This window comes from Drosophila teissieri, chromosome 3L (assembly GCF_016746235.2).
Source record: "Drosophila teissieri strain GT53w chromosome 3L, Prin_Dtei_1.1, whole genome shotgun sequence".
Lineage (NCBI taxonomy): Eukaryota > Metazoa > Arthropoda > Insecta > Diptera > Drosophilidae > Drosophila > Drosophila teissieri.
This window is the reverse complement of record NC_053031.1, coordinates 11,368,954-11,389,804: the sequence shown is the minus strand read 5'-3', so window position 1 is coordinate 11,389,804 and position 20,851 is coordinate 11,368,954. Positions and strand designations below refer to the sequence as shown.

The 20,851-nt window shown below is 41.9% G+C and overlaps 6 protein-coding genes and 1 long non-coding RNA gene across 11 annotated transcripts; 3 read left to right on the top strand and 4 right to left on the bottom strand.

Annotated features, from left to right (window-relative positions):
- The first annotated feature begins 2,429 nt into the window (after positions 1 to 2,429).
- On the top strand, positions 2,430 to 3,948 carry LOC122615659. Its single transcript, XM_043790700.1, has one exon. The coding sequence runs from the start codon at positions 2,431 to 2,433 to the stop codon at positions 3,856 to 3,858; it is 1,428 nt and encodes a 475-aa protein (XP_043646635.1). The 5' UTR covers position 2,430; the 3' UTR covers positions 3,859 to 3,948.
- Positions 3,935 to 5,381, bottom strand: LOC122615662 (60S ribosomal protein L10a-2). 2 transcript variants are annotated; one of them, XM_043790706.1, is made up of 3 exons: positions 5,249 to 5,381; positions 4,792 to 4,947; positions 3,935 to 4,491 (listed from the first exon to the last, which is right to left on the bottom strand). In XM_043790706.1, exons 1-3 carry the CDS (start codon positions 5,251 to 5,253, stop codon positions 3,999 to 4,001), a joined length of 654 nt encoding a protein of 217 aa, XP_043646641.1. In that variant the 5' UTR covers positions 5,254 to 5,381; the 3' UTR covers positions 3,935 to 3,998. The 2 variants fall into 2 exon arrangements, with proteins under 2 accessions (XP_043646641.1, XP_043646642.1); XM_043790707.1 differs by lacking the exons at positions 4,792 to 4,947; positions 5,249 to 5,381 and adding an exon at positions 4,585 to 4,715.
- Positions 5,382 to 6,074: 693 nt separating this feature from the next.
- Positions 6,075 to 7,757, top strand: LOC122615661 (serine/threonine-protein phosphatase 4 catalytic subunit). Of its 2 annotated transcripts, none has more exons than XM_043790705.1 (2): positions 6,075 to 6,215; positions 6,575 to 7,757. In XM_043790705.1, the coding sequence occupies exon 2, from the start codon at positions 6,651 to 6,653 to the stop codon at positions 7,575 to 7,577; it is 927 nt and encodes a 308-aa protein (XP_043646640.1). In that variant the 5' UTR covers positions 6,075 to 6,215; positions 6,575 to 6,650; the 3' UTR covers positions 7,578 to 7,757. The 2 variants fall into 2 exon arrangements, with proteins under 2 accessions (XP_043646640.1, XP_043646639.1); XM_043790704.1 differs by having other exon boundaries at positions 6,080 to 6,215; positions 6,552 to 7,757.
- On the top strand, positions 6,079 to 10,922 carry LOC122615660 (NADH-cytochrome b5 reductase 3). Of its 3 annotated transcripts, none has more exons than XM_043790701.1 (4): positions 6,079 to 6,215; positions 9,239 to 9,892; positions 9,955 to 10,054; positions 10,584 to 10,922. In XM_043790701.1, the coding sequence occupies exons 1-4, from the start codon at positions 6,192 to 6,194 to the stop codon at positions 10,754 to 10,756; spliced, it is 951 nt and encodes a 316-aa protein (XP_043646636.1). In that variant the 5' UTR covers positions 6,079 to 6,191; the 3' UTR covers positions 10,757 to 10,922. The 3 variants fall into 3 exon arrangements, with proteins under 3 accessions (XP_043646636.1, XP_043646638.1, XP_043646637.1); XM_043790703.1 differs by lacking the exon at positions 10,584 to 10,922 and adding an exon at positions 10,206 to 10,436 and having other exon boundaries at positions 9,955 to 10,053; XM_043790702.1 differs by lacking the exon at positions 6,079 to 6,215 and adding an exon at positions 8,075 to 8,209.
- Positions 10,923 to 12,608: 1,686 nt separating this feature from the next.
- LOC122616154 lies at positions 12,609 to 16,427 on the bottom strand. The gene is made up of 2 exons (XR_006325896.1): positions 14,553 to 16,427; positions 12,609 to 14,490 (listed from the first exon to the last, which is right to left on the bottom strand). It is a non-coding gene; the product is annotated as an uncharacterized LOC122616154 (long non-coding RNA).
- A 556-nt stretch (positions 16,428 to 16,983) lies between these two features.
- Positions 16,984 to 18,731, bottom strand: LOC122616602. The gene has a single exon (XM_043792124.1). It carries the CDS (start codon positions 18,259 to 18,261, stop codon positions 16,984 to 16,986), a length of 1,278 nt encoding a protein of 425 aa, XP_043648059.1. The 5' UTR covers positions 18,262 to 18,731.
- A 959-nt stretch (positions 18,732 to 19,690) lies between these two features.
- On the bottom strand, positions 19,691 to 20,802 carry LOC122617641 (alpha-ketoglutarate-dependent dioxygenase alkB homolog 7, mitochondrial). Its single transcript, XM_043793567.1, has 4 exons — positions 20,661 to 20,802; positions 20,397 to 20,590; positions 20,177 to 20,344; positions 19,691 to 20,099 (listed from the first exon to the last, which is right to left on the bottom strand). Exons 1-4 carry the CDS (start codon positions 20,719 to 20,721, stop codon positions 19,755 to 19,757), a joined length of 768 nt encoding a protein of 255 aa, XP_043649502.1. The 5' UTR covers positions 20,722 to 20,802; the 3' UTR covers positions 19,691 to 19,754.
- Between the last annotated feature and the right edge of the window lie 49 nt (positions 20,803 to 20,851).

The following is a 20,851-nucleotide window of genomic DNA, read 5'->3' as shown; positions in this document are numbered from 1 at the left end:
TTGGAAACCCTAGCGATTATTAATGCATTACGTCGATTTAGAGTTTATTTAGAGCATAGGCATTTTAAAATAGTGACAGATTGTAATTCTTTAGTGCAGACACTGAGTAGGAAAGCCATAAACCCTAAGATAGCGAGATGGTCATTGGAATTGGAGAATTATGATTATTCTATAGTTCATAGACCTGGTGTTAATATGCCTCATGTTGATGCGTTGAGTAGACAAGTTCAAGTATTAGATGCACTTAGAGAAAATAGTGATAACGCCATAGAGTCCCTAGCGAAACCCCTGATGAGTAGTGAACATAGTGATAATACCGTAGAGTCCATAGCTAAATCCATAGGGAATAATAGGAACTTAGAGAGTAGAGTAGGAAATAGGAGATACATGCCGCATTGTGAAAGTAGAGATGAGACTCAGTCAAATATATCAGAAGACCATAATTTTAGCATAGAGGATAGTAAAGACAGCTGGGGTGGTGTCCCAAATGAATTGGAGTTTAGAGAAAAATCCATAGTAGAGTCGATTAAAGTAGTGGGGGTAGTAGGAGCAACACCTAGGGATATTGACCTTATATTGCAAACTGAACAAATGCGTGACCCTGAAATAATTAAGATAAGAACAGCCGTGGAGGAAGGTAGTTGCACTTCATTTGAATTAGTAGATGGCGTTATTTATAAAAAGAATAGTGACGAATCCTTATGTCTGTATGCTCCGAGTTGCATGGAAGAACAAATAATTAGGTTATCACATGAAAAATTAGGCCACCTAGCTGCTGAAAAATGTGTAAAGGATTTAAAGAGAAACTATTGGTTCCCAGCTATGAGTAGTAAAGTAGGAAATTTTATAAGAAATTGTTTACCGTGTATATTGCATTCAGTACCGAAAACCATTCATAATCGTACACTCCATAGCATTCCAAAGCCGTGTATACCTTTCCATACTATTCACATAGATCATTTAGGACCGTTACCAAGCATACATTCAAAAAGAAAACACCTCCTTGTTGTCATAGATTCATTTACGAAATTTGTTAAGCTATTTCCAGTAAATAGCACTAGTACTCGTGAAGCAAAAGATTCACTTAGTAGGTATTTTGACTTCTATAGCCGTCCAAAACGAATTATTTCTGACAGGGGATCTTGTTTTACCTCCCTAGAGTTTTCGACCTTTCTTCAAGAACGTGAAATAGAGCATATCAAGGTGGCTACAGGCGCACCTCAAGCCAATGGGCAAGTAGAGAGAGTGAACAGAATCTTAACACCTATGTTAGGTAAATTATCAGAGCCAATAGAGCAGGCGGATTGGTATAAGTTATTAAATAAAGTTGAGTTTGCCATTAATAATTCCATTCATAGTAGTACTCAAGAATCACCTAGTATTCTATTATTTGGTGTTAGTCAAAAAGGCCCTATAGTTGATGAATTATCAGAATACATTGAGGACAAGTTTAATTTAGAGCAAAAAGACTTAGATAGTATCCGTTTAAAGGCTAATAGCAATATACAGCACTCACAATATAAGAATGAGCAATATTATGCAAAGAAACATAAAGCCCCTCTGGAATATAAAGTCGGAGATTTTGTAGCTATACGAAATATTGATACAACACCTGGAGTTAATAAGAAATTCGCACCCAAGTATCGCGGCCCTTATAAAGTAAATAGAGTATTTGAAAATGACCGTTATGAAATTGTTGATGTAGATGATTGTCAATTAACCCAATTACCATTTAAGAGTATATTAGAACCAGCGAGATTGAAACATTGGAAAACCGTTGTAAACCATACTATAGCATTACTATTGTAGATCGAGGTCGATCATAAGTCAGGTAGGCCGAATGTAAACTGTATATAATTGTAAATACTAAATAACTAAATATCGATAGAATTAATTGAATAGATTTAAGAATGAACGATAGTATCATCGATATATCGAATGTAGATAAGTGATCGAGGAGCAAGAAGAAAGGACTTTGGATCGAGAAGTTGAAGGAGAAACATCGTTAATAAAGAATATATAAAATTGTTACATATTATTGGCTCTTTATTTATTTAGTTTTTTATATTTAAGTGCAGGTCGCATATGATCCTTTATTACCTAAAAAAATCTTCGCTCATCGCAGCTCAAATATCAAAAAAACAAATGTCGGCCGCCAGCAGTTCATAAATAAATTAATTTAATTAATTTATATAACTTTGGAGGAAAAGAGGACTATTTTACAGTCAAAGCTGTTGGACGTTGATCGCCTAAAAATAAATGAATTTAGAAATTCCTAACCATTCCTATAAAAATAAATAAATTTATATGTTTTGCTGAGATAAAAAATGCCATTTTCTTGAAAGTTGTTTTCTGTCTGTTTTTAATTCATTGTTGTTTTAAGCACAAAACAGCGATTGCCTGAAATCGATAGGAAACTATCGATTATAAATGTTTTGCCCTTATACGAGTGTAGTAGAAAAATCTCAAATGGATGAGGAATTAGAATTAATCAGCCGCAATTTAAGCGATGTTCTGGCCAAGTTGAAGAACAGCAAACACAATGACTTGCAGGATCGCAAGCTAAAGATGGCTCGGCTGATACGACTCCACTTGCAGCACGTGCAAACTACGGTGGTCACACTCAGGAGGAGGACGCAGCAGAGGACCAGGCGGAGATTTAGGATGCTACGCACGTTATTTATGCGCCAGATGATGGAAATGCACTCGAACTACCTGCACATGTACGCCATGCTGCGCCTGAAGCATTCCCAAGTCATGGAATCGGACTCGGAAACCAGCGATGTCGATGGAGAACCGCAGGTGGAGATGGGCATGCAAGGAACTTTTCCCTGCTTTGATTCCCATTTCTTTGAGCATGTGATTCCTGATCTGAGCGAGGAGGAGTTTCTCAACACACTCCATGTGACCCGGGGAACCTTTGAGACCTTGTGCAAGCAATTGTCTCCCACTCTGCGGACTTCGGATGAACTTACTCAAAGAGCGCCAGCAATTTCTACCGAAAAGTGCGTGGCTCTGGCCCTGTACTTCCTGGCCAGCGGCGAACGGCTCTCTTTGATTGCCGAGAGATTTTCCCTGCCCCGTCCAAGGACTATCAAGTGTCTAAAGGTCTTCTGCAACGCCGTGATGTCCACTTTGGGCCGGGCGCTTCGCCAATTGCCACAGCATCCAGTGGACTGCAATAGTGTAGCCGAAGGGTTCCAGCGCGAAAGCAACATGCCCGCCGCAATCGTCGGAGTTCTTGGCGTCTGCTCTATTCCAATCCGGGCCAACGGCGACGCCAAGAACTCGATACTGCGCATGGAGTATCTCCTGGATGATCGTATGCTCTTTCGGGAGCTGCAATTGGGATGTGGCTTGCGTGCCACCCTGGGACCTATGTTTTCACACGCACCCAATACTCTCACCGCGATCCCTAAATTCCGCATTAATTCCCGCCCAGTTCCAGCCTTTGTCTTGGCTCCGGTGTACCAGAACTATCCACTGCGTCCTTGGCTTTTGCAGCGCTATACTGATCCGTTAGCCCCGCACGAACACGACTTCAACGAGGTTGCCGAGCATCTGCAAGAGTTGAGTGACTGCGCATTGCATCGTCTCATGTCCCGCTGGAGCTTCCTTAGCCAACCCCTGGACATTAGCTTCCACACGGCGTCTTGCATTATCACAGCAGCCGCAGTGCTGCACAATCTACTGGAAGAACTAAGCGAGCCGCACATGCTCGAGTGGGGCAACTCAGTGGACGTGTCCAAGTTCCGGGCAGAGCCGCTGCCTGATTCAGTCGGCGAAGACGCTGAGTCTCACGCGGCGCTAGAAGTGCGAGATTTCCTAGCCAGAACCATAAGCTCTACTGAAATGTGAGGCGTACAAATCGGTGTGCATCTGACTTTGCATATATAAGTTTTAGAGATAATGACTAAAATAAAACCAAATTAAGTTACATTATTAAAATGTAGGTTTCTTATTTATTTCAAGATGTACGAAAAATGAAGTATGCGCATTTAGTAAAGACGCTGGGGCGGTCCCATGGAGGACTTGACGTGCAGGGAGCGCACATTCTGCCAGTTCTTCTTCAACAGCGACACCAAGAAGTTGATCGACAAGTTGACGTTTTGGGCCAGCTCGTCGGACTTCATGCCCACGTGACCGACGGCGACGGACAGGCAGAGCACCTTCTTCATCTGGAACTTGATGGTCGACTTAACCTCCTCGATCTTGCCAATCATAGACTCCTGATGCGACAGCAGGGCAGGGAACTTGCCGGCCTTGTTCAAGCCAGGTCCAAGCAAACGAGGAATCTGCTTGATCAGCGACTCAGAGGCCAGGAAGGCATCATAGGACTTGGCCAGCTTCTTCACCAGTTTCTTGTTCTTGTTCAGCTTCTTCAGAGCCTCGGCATCCATGAAGTCGACGTTGTTGGCCTTGGCTTCATCGCAATGCTGCTGATCGCCAAGAATGCACACCTTCATCTTGGGACGGGGAATGTGCTTCAACCTGCAGGATAGCAAGAAAATAGCCATTAATTAGCCTGGGTTTTGTGGAACAAAATAAGATATAGATATAAGTAGGGACACATGGAAAACTTACAAAGCCCTCAGAGGAGCACGTTTTCAAGTTATTAAGAAAAGGGGGGTCGGTGTCCATTACTGGAGACCTACTCAAATTTTAAAGACCCTGAGTGCAGGTCCGTCGAGATGTGGCAGCCACATGTCTCGACTACCTGATGACGTGATGGACTCGACTCCCGGAGGAGCTTCTCTCCAAACACGTGCGCAGGTGACTTAGCCAACGTACTTGACGGTGCCGGAGAAACGCTTGTCCTTCTGGGGATCGTAGTTCTTCAGGCCGATCTGCAGTTCCACCGTCTCGAGGAAGCCACGCTTCTTCTTTGCCGAAGCGTCCAGGAGTCCATTGACGCCCTCATACAGCGTATCACGCGAAACCTTCGACCTGCAAGATTCAACCAATTATCAACCAAATGGAAGGGAAATGAACACTACAAGCATTCGGTGCTATTTTGACTGTCGAACTAATGCGCAAATAAAGGCAGCCCACATATTAGTTGCTTATTTGGCACATAAACACGTTTTTCTTTCGCAATCATTTCCAAACTGATATGGACATGGAAAAAGGTCTAAAAAGCTGGTTTCTGATTGCCAATAAGCACAGGATGGCGTTTTAAAACATTTATCTATGGCCGCGGTGCTAAGTTACTATTTTCTTATATATTAAAATTATTAATTTTACTTACGCCATCTTTTCTCTTCAACGTGCGATTTAGAAAGGAAGTGGAAACTGCTTTTTAGAGCTGACAAACCTGCAGCGATAGTTTCATGGACACGGGTGCTTGTACGATTATATATCGATATTCATTCCAATCGTAGTTCTATTTCCGAAACTAGTCGGTTTGTTGGAACTGCTGGCTAATGCCTAATTAAAAATTGTGCAAATGTTTATAAAATGCTAAAAAATAAACACCTAAAATAGTAAAAATATACTACTCGTGATAATTATTTGGATAATATTAGGCATCAAAAGTTAGCATATGTGTTTTAATATCTTCTCCTAATGTCATATTTTAAAATGTTCAGATAAAATTAAAATTGTATACCAATGTTATTATAGAAACGAAGAAACAGCATTATTTTACGGCCTTTGATCTTAATATATTGAGGCATATCATTTGTTTAAGAAAATGAACCATCATTTTCATGACACAGTTAAGTGTAGTTGGAATCTCCCTAATAATAAAATCAATTTATTTGGCGATACTTTGTGAGCTGCCAACTTGTTTTTATCACCATTAACTTAGCAGCCCTGGAGCTGCGGCTTTGTTTGTAGCTGAGAATATTGGTTTTTAAATTTGCACTTGATCTCTGTAATATATATATGCAACTAATACGCTACTGGGTAAGTGTCTGAAGATTCTGTTGAGAGTTACCACTCTATAAAGGCATTTTATTTTAGATGATATCAGAGGCTCGTTCCAAGAGTTAGCAGTTGCGCTCTCTTCCCAAAACCAAAACTGAGAGTGCGTGGAAATGAAAACATTGCTTTCACCATCTCGCCGATTAGTCTGCATATTAGTTTAGTCGGCATTGGGCTGTTTGATATAAAGTAAGAACGTGGTGTCCGTGCATATCGCGGATTATATAAGGGATTTGAGCCGGGACTGCATTGATTTTCCATTGGCCATGGCCCGCATCGTTGAGAGCAATGTAAGTTACTTGCAATTAAGTACAATTCTATTCGCTGGTATGTTTACATAACTCCCGACTCGCATCACCACCTGCCCCGCCCACATTCATCTTGTTCCATTCCCCTCACATTTCATAGTTGTCAGCGATGATCATGTTTTTCTTTTGGCCAAATGCCTAATGCCTAGGTGGTTTCGCTTTTTCCCACTATCTAGGCACATCTATTAGTACCCAGTTGTTATCCATGTTATTATTTTAAATTATGAATATAAGAGATCGAATAATTGAGAGAACGAAATGCTTGCACTATACAAATAGTTTGTACCATATGCACCTGATCATTTAACTCATTTATAGGCCCATACTAAAACCATCAATAGTTTCTTTCCCATCACTGTTGCCCAGTGACGTCGCCGACTTAAGAATAGAGATGATGCCTGCCTTGTGACCTGAGGAATGAGTGATGTGGATCGTCTAGTGGAAAATCTGCGCCATGTGCCGGTCCGTCTGCCCAAGGAGTTGGAGGTTCGCCAGCTGTGCCGCTCGTTGAGTGACTTGCTCGTCGGCGAGGCGAATCTACTGAGCCTGCAGAGTCCGCAAATCGTATGCGGCGACATACACGGGCAGTTCGAGGATCTGCTCCACCTGCTGGAACTAGGCGGATCGGTGCAGCAGCACCGCTACTTGTTTCTGGGTGACCTGGTGGATCGGGGCAAAAACAGCTTGGAGACCTTTCTTCTGCTATCTTCTCTCAAAGTGCGACATCCGGCACAGGTTACCCTGTTGCGGGGTAACCATGAGTGTCGCAGTGCCACTCGATCGTATGGATTTTACGACGAGTGCCTTGCACAGTACGGCTCTGCGAATGTCTGGAGGATGTGTTGCCGTGCCTTCGATCTCTTGCCGCTGGCGGCGATCATTGATGGCAATATATTTTGCGTTCATGGCGGCTTGTCGCCGGAGATCCAGCGATTGGATGAGTTCCGTAAACTGGATCGCTGCCACGAGATACCCGAGAGTGGAGTCATAGCTGATCTCCTCTGGAGCGATCCCCAGGAAGCGCCTGGATGGACGGCGTCGCCACGTGGGCATGGAAAACTCTTTGGTGGCGATGTCGTGGAGCAGTTCACCCGCAGCAATAGTATCTCTCTCATATGCAGGGCTCACCAGTTGGCCAGGGATGGCTTTCGGTGGCATTTTGGCCAAAAGCTGGTGACTATCTGGTCAGCACCCAACTATTGCTATCGCTGCGGCAACAAAGCGGCAATTCTGCGTATAAATTCTGTTGGGGATTACGATTTTAAAGTATTTGAAGCGCAGGCGCTGCACTCCAAGCCGCAGCCAAGGAAACCGAAAAAGCGTTGTCGTCAATTTTTTCTATGATTTAATCGCGTCTTGAATCTTATCCCAAAAATGAATAATTTTGCAACAGGCCGAACCTACTAATCACTCCAAAAGCGAGCTTTGCCATTCCGAAATACTCCTAGTCTCGTAATCAATAAAATACATGTACTTACTAAAACATCTAGTTAGATTTCCGTTTACTTGCTTTGACTCTGGAGGCCTTTGTCTTTATATGCAGGTTATAATGATATTGCTACTGCAGCTGAGCAGTAAAAGCTAAAAGTAATGCACTAAGAGTGGAAATACCTTTCATTTTAAGTTGAGAAATACATATTTGCAAATGTATGTAGCTTAACCTTCTGTCGACTGTCACTAGTTCCCTGTAAATTGCGACTTCCTACCTGCCCTTTTCTTGCTGAGCAAGTAAGTCCATATTTTTAGCAGTCACTGTGCTGACTCTGCATCTTATCGCAGAGAGCGAAAGAGAGAGAGAGTTGTAGTTGTAGTTGTAGCGGCTTTTTCACGCGATGACTTGGCTTCATTTCAATTGGAAATTGGAATCGGCGGCACGCGGTCGCACGACTTGCTTACTTTTGAGTTTTGTGTGCAATTCAAATCGGAAATTAGGCAGTTTATAACAAGTGTATTGTGATAATATGACGGAATTTGATGTAAGTTCAAGTGCAAACCTTTTTCTACTTCCATTTACATTTCCATTTGCTGCACTCTATCCATTTCTCTTTTCCAATTCGCGCTCTCTGTTTATCCACCAGTGCGTGTGACGTCATGGCTAATGGGTTTCAGACTTGTTGCCAAAGCAAAAAAAGTAAAATACATTCATGTATATTAATGCAAAGCTCAAGGTCGCTTTTGATATGGGGCCAAAGTTGGATGTCTAAAGCTAGTAACCCCAATTAGCAGCTGCTTTTTTAAAGGGCGCCTTTGCAATCGCAAATATCAGTGTCGTATACATATAATCACTATGCGAGATGTGTGTTTATATTTTTGTGACTCTTATCAGTGCCGGTAGTTTCCACCAGTCGCAGTGACCTTTCATTAAATCGAGAATCAGCCCATTGGAAGACTACACGCAATACCGTGTGTTAACTCATCCGCTACTGGACTTAAAATTATCTTAACTAAAAAACAATGTACATACCAATTCATGGTGACAGAACTATTTAGCCTACGTAAGTACATAGGCATACAGGTTGAAAACTTCATTAAACTCGCCTAAAGATATGATTATTTCTGATCAGGACCAATAACCACATCAACCTGGTGTATTATTTTAATCTGGTTCAATAATTTAAGTATGGCAATAAAAATATATTTACTAAGAATTTTAACATTTTTCTTTGTTATTTTATATTTATATATACGTATGTTGGTATATTATATGTATTTCCATTCCTGACGATTTTTACTATTATTACGTGACGTATTCCGTCGTTTACTATACAAGATTAGGTAGGGCGAAGTCATATAGATCAGATTGTTATTATTTTATATTTACTACCAAATTGCAATCTGTGCAATCAGCCTAAAATAAACTGCCTATAGGTACTGGTTAGTTTAAAGAATTCAAATTAGTTCAAAGTATTAATAATGATTTGATGACAACAATATTATAACTATGAAATAGAAGTTACATATAAGTGTTATGAACTAGTTAATCGACATATCCTATTCCTTTTCAGTTTGTGCCACTAGCGGTGGGTGTGGTCGCCGTACTCGCAGGCGCCCTGATCGTCCATTATCTGCTGAATAAAAAGTCGACGAAACCACGCCGGGAACCCAATCGCACCGCCAGGCTGCGCACGCTTGTGGATCCCAACGACAAGTATCTGCTGCCACTCATCGAAAAGGAGAATCTGAGCCATGACACTAGGAGATTCCGGTTTGGATTGCCGTCCAAGCAGCACGTCCTTGGCCTGCCTGTTGGTCAGCACATTCATCTGATCGCCACCATCGACAATGAGCTGGTGATTCGGCCATACACACCGATATCGTCCGATGAGGATGTGGGCTACGTTGACCTAGTCGTCAAGGTGTACTTCAAGGACACGCATCCCAAGTTCCCGGCCGGCGGCAAAATGACGCAACACCTGGAGCAGCTCGAGTTAGGGGACAAGATCTCGTTCCGTGGTCCCTCGGGTAGGCTACAATATCTTGGCAATGGCACCTTCTCCATAAAAAAGTTGCGCAAGGATCCGCCCAAGCTCGTGACCGCCAAGCGGGTCAACATGATTGCCGGCGGCACTGGCATTACTCCAATGCTCCAATTGGCCAGAGAAGTGCTCAAGCGCAGCGACAAGGATAAGACTGAACTGGCGTTGCTCTTCGCCAACCAGGTAATTAGCGAGCCCGTTAGTTAGCCAAGTTAATTAATATTGTTGCATTCCTTGCATTAAAGAGCGAAAAGGACATTCTGCTGCGTGCGGAGTTGGACGAACTGGCCGAGAAGCATCCTGACCAGTTCAAGGTCTGGTACACAGTTGACAAGGCCGGCGAAGGTGAGTTGCAGTAATAAAGGAGCTAAACAGCTCATACAGCTCATCAGGCACAGTCGCATGCAGCATCTTCATCACCATCCGGAGAATCACTTAGCTATTTGCCAAGCATCTATTATGTTAAGAATCTTGTGTCTGTCCCTTGAACCATGCTGCTATTAAACGTATGCCGCGAACGGGAAACGCGCGCTTTGTAGCCTGGTCCTACAACACAGGCCACGTGAACGATGACATGATGCAGCAGCATTTATATGCACCGGACGAGGACACGCTGTGCCTACTGTGTGGTCCTCCGCCCATGGTTAACTACACCTGCATTCCGGGCCTGGAACGGCTCGGTCACCGGGCCGAGCAGAGGTTCAGCTATTAGGAGTTGATCCAGCTGAGAACATAGATACGATTCCTGTGTTTTGATTTCATTTAACAGTGCTGAGCCAGTGGGTTTGATTGTGTGCACCAGGTCTTGCTTAGAACACCTGTATGCTTTTAAATGCTTCACTAATATTGATATTCTTTTATATTTCGTAAATAGGTTGGCAGTACAGTGTTGGCTTCATCAATGAGGATATGATCGCCGCCCACCTGCTTCCGGCCAAGGACGATACCATTGTGTTGCTTTGCGGCCCCCCACCTATGATTAACTTTGCCTGCAATCCGTCGCTGGACAAGCTTGGCTACCACCCGGACACCCGTTTTGCCTACTAATATAATGGACATTATAGGACGAAATTGCATTTTAGTTTTGTTATATTCCTTTTTATATGTTGCCTCTTACCAGCTCATCTAAAGCCCAGTTCGCCCAGATTTCGGCATAGAGTCAATGTGATCGAAAGCCAAGCGAATAAAAACCTTAATTAGTCTAAAGTTTAAACCATTTTATGCTTATATTGTTATCGATGACATGAAAGAGAAAACAGGTGTTGCCGAACATCGTTATTGCTAAACCTTTCTGTTGTTAAACATGGATGTTGCCGAACCACTTATTATCCATTTAAAACAGGAACATGTCTAGAAAAAAATGATCCAGTGTTCTTTAAAGTCCCCCTCTTGAAATTGTATTCTCCGTAAATGGGCCTTATTTTCTGTCTGTTTGGTTTGATGGCATCATGACACTAATTAGAATAGTTTGAAAAATTGGTAACTTGTTTAAAAAGTAATTTCTCTGTTTCGATTAATCTATCGATATTCCGATAAGGGCATGGAAAAACGTGACCAGTTATCTCAGTTCACAGTAATCGCGTTGATAAAATACTTAACGAAGAGCGTCAATGCCTACGGTCACACTGCTGAGAGACCGCGTGCATTTCGGCTCACACTCATTTGAGCTTCGAAGGGAACAGACGTGTGAAATGGCAGCAATCAGGGTGGCCTCCATTTCTTAGGAAGCGGGCACGCCGCCCAGAGTAATTATTGCTGAACACGCTTTTATTATAATTGTACCCGTTATTAGTAGAGTAAAAGGGTATACTAGAATCGATTGCGACGATATAAAGTATATAGAGTCGATCTGGCCATGTTCCGTCTGTCCTAGAAATGCAATTAGGAACGCTGGTGTCACAGATATGGACGCAGCGCTTTGCTGACCCATGTTCCCACGCCCACAAAAAAAACTGCCACGCTCATACTTTAAATTTTTTTATTGGTTTCGGTTAACAAAGTTAAGCCCGAATCGTTGTATGCCCGCCTCCAGCGCCTCCCCGCTCTGCATCTGGCGAAAGAGCGTCTTTAGCATTTCTAAAAATGCCGCAGAGGGGGAGGAATTTGCGGGATCCGCTGGAGTGCTGCTGGGGCAGCATGCTAATGTCCGCAAAAGCAGCGGACAGCTCCTCTGCGTTCCCCACGTCCTCCACCGGAGTGCTCGCCCGTTGCCTGAAAATTCAAAAATATTAAATAATTATTTTACAATTATAATTAACACAAAGATTCACTTACCTTTGGTGCACGAAGCCCTCCAAAAAGCGGAGACTTTCCTTCCACGGCCACCTCGATTCCTCGTTGTCCACCTCCTTATTGAAATGGTGGCGCAGCTGCGACCACCTCTTCTTACAACATTCGGCTGCAAAATTATACGATTTTTATTATTAATTACCACTTCCCATTGCTTTTCTAGATCGGTTGGGGCGTCGACTTTCTTTTTTGTTTGTTGTTCCCGCATGAACTTCTTGATTAATGCATCGCACGCCATATTTTTCCTTGGCACCCAGGAATCATCCTGGTGTCCATAATTTTTCCATCTGATCTTGTCGCCGGTCCTTTAGCTGCGGGACGTTTACCGTTTTGTCGTACAGGCATGGATGCCCTGTACCGCGCTAATTAATGTTGCCTCCATGATGCAATGGTTGGTCTGCGAGTGCGGGCTCATTTAGTATGGCTTTAGGCTGGGGATGCTGGCTCTGGGATGGTGATTAGAATACAGTAATGTAAAACAAGAATTGCGTAAAACCAAAAATGCCCTTTCCAAATTTATACATCTACATATGGCATGCTGGTGTCACAGATATAGACGCAGCGCTTTGCTGACCCATGTTCCCACGCCCACAAAAAAAAACTGCCACGCTCATACTTTAAATGTTTTTTATTTATTTCGGTTTACGAAGTTTAATCCGAATTGTAGCACGCCCGCCTCCAGCTCCTCCCTTTCCTCCCTGCTCTCGACCTGGCCAAACAGCGCCTCCTGCATTTCTAAAAATGCCGCAGAGGAGGAGGAATCCGCGGGATCCGCTGGGGCGCAACATGCTTATGTCCGCAAAAGCAGCGGACAGCTCCTCCGCGTTCTCCAAGTCCTCCACCGGAGTGCTGGAACAATGAGATTGAAAAAATTAATACAAGATGTTGGGAGTTTTACGATCACACGAAAGGGCACTGACTGACTGACTGAAAGGCAGGGAATGAAACACTGACAAGATTAGGGCATTAAATCATGGCCAACTACTCCCGCTGTTGAATCTTTTTATAAGTAAAGTGACCAATTGTATACTATTTTTCTTTCACTCATCCACCAAAAGGACTAAGGCACTTCAAAGGGGACATATCGCCCAATTTAACCTTAAACATAGCTCTACTTCTTGAGCAGTTCCACTTGCACTTATTTGTCCACATTATTGTTATTCCCATCCTTTGTTATCTTTGTATCCTTTTACTCGCTTATTGTTCTATAGTCGGGCTGCTTAATTTCCCCCACTCCATCTTATTTCGCTGGTTTTAACCCTTTTTGCTGATTTCATTTTTGGCCCTGCCTACTTATTTTCATTTTACCTTATATACATATTTTAATATATATGCATATATTTTAAGGTTCTCAGTACTCACCGATGCCCAAGTGTGCACTAATAGTACCCACGTTACGATTAATAAATAGGATTCAGTGATTTCAATGGTCCGTCTTTCTGCAGCGGTCCGCCCCAACCTCCTTGGACGAATGCCCAACGTCCCGTTGGAAAATTCGAAAGCTTCGTTTACATTGTAAACCTGCGAGTTAGAGGTGAGTCCTTTGCCAAGTAAAGGAATTTCCATTTACTCACCACACCACACACGCATAATATGCAGACCATAATATACAAGACTAAATGCATTGCGAAGATGTTTTTACACGACTGACTTTTGACTGACTGAAAGGCAGGGAATGAAACACTGACAAGGCTAGGCGCTAGGCTGCCAACTCGTACTAGCGAACGAGTGGCAGATAGGAATTAGAAAAAAAAAGAGAGAATAGAACAAAAACAGATGAAAAATTGAAGTTGAAGATATAGCCACGAGGAGTTTAAGTGAGGAGAAATAATCAAGAATTGTCATTAAAATTTAACTATTAAACTACCCTTCAGTACCAAAATTCCTTTCCCTTATTTTTCCTCGCCAGAGTTCGAATAACAAAAACAAATCTCACAGGCTTTTTCTAGCAAATTTTCAAACACCAAAGTCAAGCAGAATTCTGTCGAGGCTCTGCCACGATATTAAGCAGAAATCAATACACAATAAACATTTATCAGATTGATTATTTCCATTTAATTTTATAACAAATAGGTATATATTACAGTATAATACAGCAAATAATATGTGACGCTCAAACTCATGAATGAGGTAGGCAAGGCAGACAGTCTTAAACTTTTAAACATTAATATCTATTTTTTAAAATATAAATACTTTCAATTTCAATTTAATTTAACACCAATCGGTGCACAATGTTTTTGGTTAACCTGTCTTTAGCTAAAACAAATAGATTCGATGGTTTCCCAACACGTGAACACGCAACATATAGTTGCCCATGAGAAAAACATGGATTTTCCAAATCTAAGCCACACATGGACATTGTTTGACCTTGAGATTTATTGGGATTCCGCGATTTGCCAACAGCGTCTTTGAAATGGTGGCCGCCCCATCCTCTTTGGACGCATGCCCAACCTCCCGCCGGAAAATTCAACAGCTTCGTTTAAATTGTAAAGCTGCGAGTTAGAGGTGGGTGTAAGAAGTCCTTCGCCAAGTAAAGGAATTTCCATTTGCTCACCACACCAGACACGCAGAATATCCAGACAATAATATAAATGACTGAATTAGATGCGAAATGATTTAAAGTTGGAACAACATAACTCAGCGTCCACTCCACGCCGAGAATAAAGGTTACGCTGGTCAGCTTCAGCCAAACTATCACCATGGCGATGGGGCCTCGCGTTTAACGAGTCCACTTGCGTCTACTTTGGCTTCTCAACGGTTAATGTGTCGTTTCGTACAGACTGCTTTTTGTCTTCCCAATTTTTGACATTACCTTTTCATTATGTCTCTTTCTCACTCTAATCCAAGTAGCGCAAGTGGCCACGGTCGGCAACAGCTTTATCGCTCTTATTCTAGCAGAGTCCCGTTTATAGATAATTCATCTACTCATCCTCACACATTGACAATGAATAGGAACACGCATAACAGCAGAAGGAACATGGAGAAGAAGTAAATAGCGACTACGCGCATAAACATTATTTTCGCCCCGACATAAATATATATTTCAGAAATGTCTCCTTTTTGATTACGATCCCTGAAGGACTTGACAGTAGCATTCCTAAGTATTCTTTTTTCTTAATGCTGTCTCATTAGACAGTTTTGTTCTTCCACGGAACGCCTGAGCAATGTCACCGACTCGTTGAGCGAATACTGGAAGCATTCGAGAAGTAGAAATATTGCCGTGTCGGAATGCCTGGCGTAAAACCGTGTTTGACAAAATGTGTTACCCTGGACTCCATTACAAAATCAAGTCCCGGCTTCCCAGTTCCACTATGACCGTCTTAAATCCTACACGGAGAATAGAGTATTCCAAGCTAGATGTGGAAGCTCAACAAGCTCGCCAATGCTCATTAGAGCCGGAGTACCACATCCTTGGACCCATTCTCTATACCTCAGACCTTCCCACTTAACTTCCCAGAAACTTAACTATTGCCACATACGCTGACGACACCTCTGTCCCCGAAAAAGCCAAAAAGACAAAGTCAACTGGATGCAATAGGTCCTTGGTTGCAACGCTAGAACATAGAAGTGAACCCTGAAAAATCCTCCCAATCTACTTTCGCTCTGCGCAGAGGAGAATAACCTCCTGTCTTTCTAACCGGAGACACCATTCCAAATGTACCCACACCCAAGTACATAGGGCTGACCCTGGATCGCAGGCTCACTCGTCCCCACCACATCGATAAGCGCAACCAGGCTGATTTGGGCCTGAAACAGAATCTTTGGTTAATCGGAAGAACGTCAAAACTTAAGCAAAACACAAAACTTCAGACAATACACAATACAATACCAAAGCCGATCTGGACCAACGGGATACAGCTGAGGGGTACGGCAAGACTTTCAAACCGCCTAAGAATACAGCGGTTCCAGAACAAATGCCTGAGGATTGTCTCTGACGTACACCCGTACCACGAAACTAGGCATCCCACCGAACTAGGCATCTCACCAGTACTAGGCGAGATCAGAAGGCTCAACGCAAGGTACGCAAGCAGTATGGAAAACCCCCTAACCACCTGGCAATAAACCTACTGGACAACAGTAGAACAGTCAGACGCCTGAGAAGAACACACCCACTCGACCTCAGCTCTGGCTGAACAAAGAAGACACCCACCCGAACTCACCGCTGCAGCGCCGGATTCTTCAATTCTCAGTTTAACATCATTTAAAATTGCTTTTAATTTTTCAGCATTTGAACCACTCTTGGGAGACCAATTTGGAATATGAATATTCGACTGATAATACACTCATATGGCAACCCTGGCAAAAGAAAAAATAGCATTTACCGTAAATCTAAACATAATTTACTCATAAGAACACAAAACAAAGCAATACCCAAAATCACAGTTAAGCAGATCAAGAAAATGAAAACAAAACAAACACGAAAACAGCGAGGCGGCATTGTTTTGTGTAAAAAACCATTATCAAGCTGCAAACTGCTGCAGCTGAAATTTTTAACACATAATAAACATTGACTAATATTTTAAAATTAAAAAAAGTTAGCTTACTTAAGAAATATGGCTAAAACAGACACAAATTTTATAATAGTTTAGTAAACTATAGGATGCATGCCAGAAACTCATAAATAGCAAAAAACCATAATAAATACCTTGAATTACAATATTAATCTGATCCATTGCAAAAATACTTTGTTTTAAACGTGTTATAATCATTTAACTGCGACCGTCACTTGCAAAACCAAATGAATTTTATGTAATTATTGTCCACCTAGGACGGATTTTAAATAAAAGCCATACCTGTTACATTTTCCATTTAAAACATTTTTTATGTTCATAATTCACAAAGTAAAAACGCTTTGAAATTCTTTGGCCCTTACGACAGGTAATGTTGTTGATAAATTAAATTACATTACCGAAGAAACTTACATACAAATATCAAAGATTCCGTATAATTGATAAGCTTTTTGTTGTTGAGTAAACATCACCTCTTTAATATATTTTACAAGTATCTTTGTTTATCAATATGGGATTCCTTAAATAGCCTTTTATAAACTGAATGTTCGTATTGTTATTCAGTATCGGGAGAGTGCTCCAATTAACAGAGGACTCATGCAAATAGATTTGAATTTTTCTGCGATTATACAACCTTATTGCTTCTCGCACAAAGTCGAAGGTGATTAGCCTGCACGACCGGACAGCAAACACTTTTAAAAGTGGACATCCTTCCAGAAGCTTTAAAAGCTGATCGTTGGTAACATCTGACATTTTGACGTCCAAAATTTCTAAATTCTTCAGGCTTAGAAGACTTTCTGTGAAAGCTGTGTTACAGGAGACAGACAGCTCACGAAGTGAAGAAATCTCGCAGATATGCTCCACTTGTGCCATTTCCAGGGTATGACCCACCAAAATAAGGCTTTCCAACGGAGTGCCCGGTTTTCGAATAAGTCCCTCGATTAAACGAAGTTTAAGGAAGTCCACATGCCACAACTGCAAGTGTTTCAATTTGGGGAGCTGGTAGACAATGTCGTATGGCACATATTCTTGCAGATTTGTACTAAAAGCAAGCCGCTTCAGATTTCGGCCCTTGTTCACAATTACACGAAAGTCTTCACCGGTAAGGTTGACGGTGTATTCACCCATGTTAAGGTGGCACAACTGCTTCATTGTCATGCAGCACGAGGCCACAATGCTGGCATCAAATCCGCGTTGGCTGCCAATCTCCAAGGACTCCAAATTCTCCAGTTCAAGAAGTCCGTCGCCCGTATAAGATGTCGCCTCCAATTTGAGTTTCTTTAGGTGCGGCAGAGCCTTTAGGCTACACACAAAATCCCTATACATGCCTTGATTCGGAAAGTGCAGGCTGACATGTAGCGATGTTAGACTCTTTAATTGCAACAGATCGTGCCACCTGGGGCGTCGAAAAGTCATTTTGAGGTGTCGCAGGCTCGTGCAGTAGTCCCGCAACAGCCACAAATGCTGCTCCTGCTCGGAATGGGGAGCCAGTGGGGTCTCATAGCTGATCACATGCTCTCTAACAATGTCCAATAGCTGATGGATCTCCGTTTCGCCGATATTTGCGGTGTCGCTTTCTGTAATGATCCTATATCTGTGTTGTAGCGTTTCGAAAAGCATTTGAAGCTGACGATTTGAGGCGGCGAGATGTAGTTGTTCAGTCAGGCTTAAATAGGACAGTATCCTCTCCCAGCAATAGGTGTTCAGTTTGAAGATTTCAAGATTTACAGAAGCTTCATCGTTTCTTCCGCTCATTTCTGGATGTTCCGTACACTTTGGTATTCGCTAATCAACTGAGGCCGATATTTTCGCAGAAAGTACGACTATGTCGGGAATTCCCCGGCTTTGTTGTTCTCGACAAAAAAATGGTAAAAAAAAAACAAACTGCTTATCATAATCAGCAATATTATCAGTTTAAAACAATAATAAATGTATCTGTGTGTATGTTTTAGTATACACCGATGCAAAAAGTAAACGACATCCGACGTGTTGTTATCATTTTGAGTATTCCGTTCACACCACATATATGACTAAGGCAATGTGTCCCCATAAAGTGAAAATGTACTACGATAGCCCGATCAAAGAAATTTATTTATTTTGGAGCGGAAAGCGGAACCTGTACAGTAGGACTCAACAAAGAGGATTACTGCAAAAAACATATATTTGGTTTGACATTTTAAAAAGCAAAGCTGTTGAGGCCGGTGGAGCAAAATGACACAACTTATTAAATATATTGTATTCAAGCTTGAAATAAGCCTCGAACGACACCTAAATCATCCAAATCGGAGTTTATGAATAAATTAAAATTGTATACAAAAAATGTAAACAATTCGTATACTTTTTTTAAAAATCTCCCCAAGTTTCATGAAATACATACAACATTTATTTGTTTCTTATTATAATATATTCTTGGCCACTAGTTCAAGAAAGTATCTATATTCTTGATCAGTATCAACACCTTTGTCAAGTTTCCCGCAATCTTATTTTATTTCTGTTTTTAAGCTAAGTTCATTAAACATTCTAAAAATGTTCTTTCTTTCTTTTGAATTTCGAATTTGAGTTCATTTTAATATAAATTTCACAATGACAGTGGTATAAAAAGTGTTTATAAAATTGCTAAAATATAAAATTTTCATTGCCCTTATTGATAGATTTACAAGCTGTAAAACTCGAACTAATATCGAAAAGACAATGTATTCAAATAATAAAATCATGTATTTTAAATATGAAAAATGGCTAATAACCTTCATTTTAGTAAAAGCTCGCCTATTTAAAAAACTCAAAATGTCTTCCTCTGCGGCCTTCATTACAGTGCTTATTTACATAAGACGCCGAATTGTGATTGGTGGAACAAACATGAGCCCTTCTCGTTAGTTTAACAGAGTAACTAACAGCGAGCTTTTAAACCGCCGATTTCGCGCCCAACCTGAATTTAAAATCGCAAAAAGTGGCGCCGCAGTGAAAAATTCAAACATATCAATAACAAACAAATGGGCAAAACGACAAGAACTGTGCAAGCAAATTCTACTAACCCTGATTTGTTGTTATTTACGCTACAATCTATAGTCAAATAAAAACGTTCTGTTCGCATAACATCGTTTTAAAATTCGTTTAAGTCGTCAACTCTCAAACAAGAAATATAGTGGTACGTCTCTTTAGGTTAGTTGTTCAATTCAATTTAATAAAAATTATCTTTTGTGAGTGAAGTAAATAAGAATTTTCATTTAAATGAGGATGGCATGTTCCGCTTAGGGTTCGTTGCGACAAATAATAGAAATGCGACGCGTCTTTGGCACCAGCGTACTCCGAAACTGTGAGTGCTCCTTGGATAGTATCTCGTGCGTGAAGTTGTAGCGAGCCGTGTGGCTCATTATGTACAAGGAGCGGCGGGGCAGCAGGATGTCAGCGTAGAAATTGTTCTTCAGAGGCGCCTCCGGCTGATGGCGATAAGCTGCATCGGGCTCTGACCCCTGGGATGTCGGTTGCGTTGCAGTTCCCGATGATTGCTGTTGGTACCGCTGCTCATCCGTGCGCACAAGTCGCATCACACTGTCGCTAAGTAAGCTGATCCCAGAGATTGTGTTGCCGCAGTACTAAAAGGATGACAAAACGATTGGCTATAGGAACAAAATCTTACTGCTGCTATCAATCACTGTAATTTCGGACTTACTCGCGTGCTATCCACATGCGGCTTGATAACGCCATCGGGCGCAAGATCCAGGATGTGGACATAGGGCATAATTGCTCCATCGAAGGCGACTTGGCGCACACGCTCCAGGACCTCTCTGTTTTTGGGGAACCACTTCTTGCGCTCCGTCTCCCGAAAACCGTGAATGGCCTGCAAGATGGGTGTTATCATCCATGTACACATTTTTGTGATCTTATCCCACTTCGTCCCAGTGATCGAACTCGTAGCGCAGGCGGCTCATATAGGGTTCGATTTCCTCGTGAAGCTGCTGTTCCTCTGGCTCACTAATGAAATCCGCGATAATGCGCATATGCTGGCGAAATTCCTTTTGCTCCGTTTCGGGCCATTTTCCAAAATATGCTGTAAAATTGTCTTTCCTAGCGTTCTTTTCAACCGCTTGATTACGTTCAATTATAAAGGCAGTTTAAATTGGGAGCACATATGTGAAAACCATATTTTCTCTTACCTTGTTGATGGCACCGTCTCAAAATCTGCCCTATAAGCCGACTTCTATTCTGGATAATCATTTCCAAAGGAATTTGATTGTTTTGAAAGTTACGTGCAAATTGAAAATAAACAACCTTCAATCAGCTGATTGATAATATCCTGGCGTTGCCACCCGGCCAACTGTTATTAGTCACTGATTTATCGACCGTT

Coding starts and splice junctions, on each gene's coding strand:
- LOC122616602 (XM_043792124.1), bottom strand. CDS start 18,261: ATGAGCGGAAGAAACGATGAAGCTTCTGTAAATCTTGAAATCTTCAAA.
- LOC122615659 (XM_043790700.1), top strand. CDS start 2,431: ATGTTTTGCCCTTATACGAGTGTAGTAGAAAAATCTCAAATGGATGAG.
- LOC122615662 (XM_043790706.1), bottom strand. Junction 4,492..4,791: donor CGTTTCTCCGGCACCGTCAA/GTACGTTGGCTA, acceptor GCTATCCTGCAG/GTTGAAGCACATTCCCCGTC.
- LOC122617641 (XM_043793567.1), bottom strand. CDS start 20,721: ATGATTATCCAGAATAGAAGTCGGCTTATAGGGCAGATTTTGAGACGG. Junction 20,345..20,396: donor AGTTCGATCACTGGGACGAA/GTGGGATAAGAT, acceptor CCCATCTTGCAG/GCCATTCACGGTTTTCGGGA. Junction 20,100..20,176: donor CGCATGTGGATAGCACGCGA/GTAAGTCCGAAA, acceptor TCATCCTTTTAG/TACTGCGGCAACACAATCTC.
- LOC122615661 (XM_043790705.1), top strand. CDS start 6,651: ATGAGTGATGTGGATCGTCTAGTGGAAAATCTGCGCCATGTGCCGGTC.
- LOC122615660 (XM_043790703.1), top strand. CDS start 6,192: ATGGCCCGCATCGTTGAGAGCAAT. Junction 9,893..9,954: donor CGTTGCTCTTCGCCAACCAG/GTAATTAGCGAG, acceptor CTTGCATTAAAG/AGCGAAAAGGACATTCTGCT. Junction 10,054..10,205: donor CAGTTGACAAGGCCGGCGAA/GGTGAGTTGCAG, acceptor TTGAACCATGCT/GCTATTAAACGTATGCCGCG.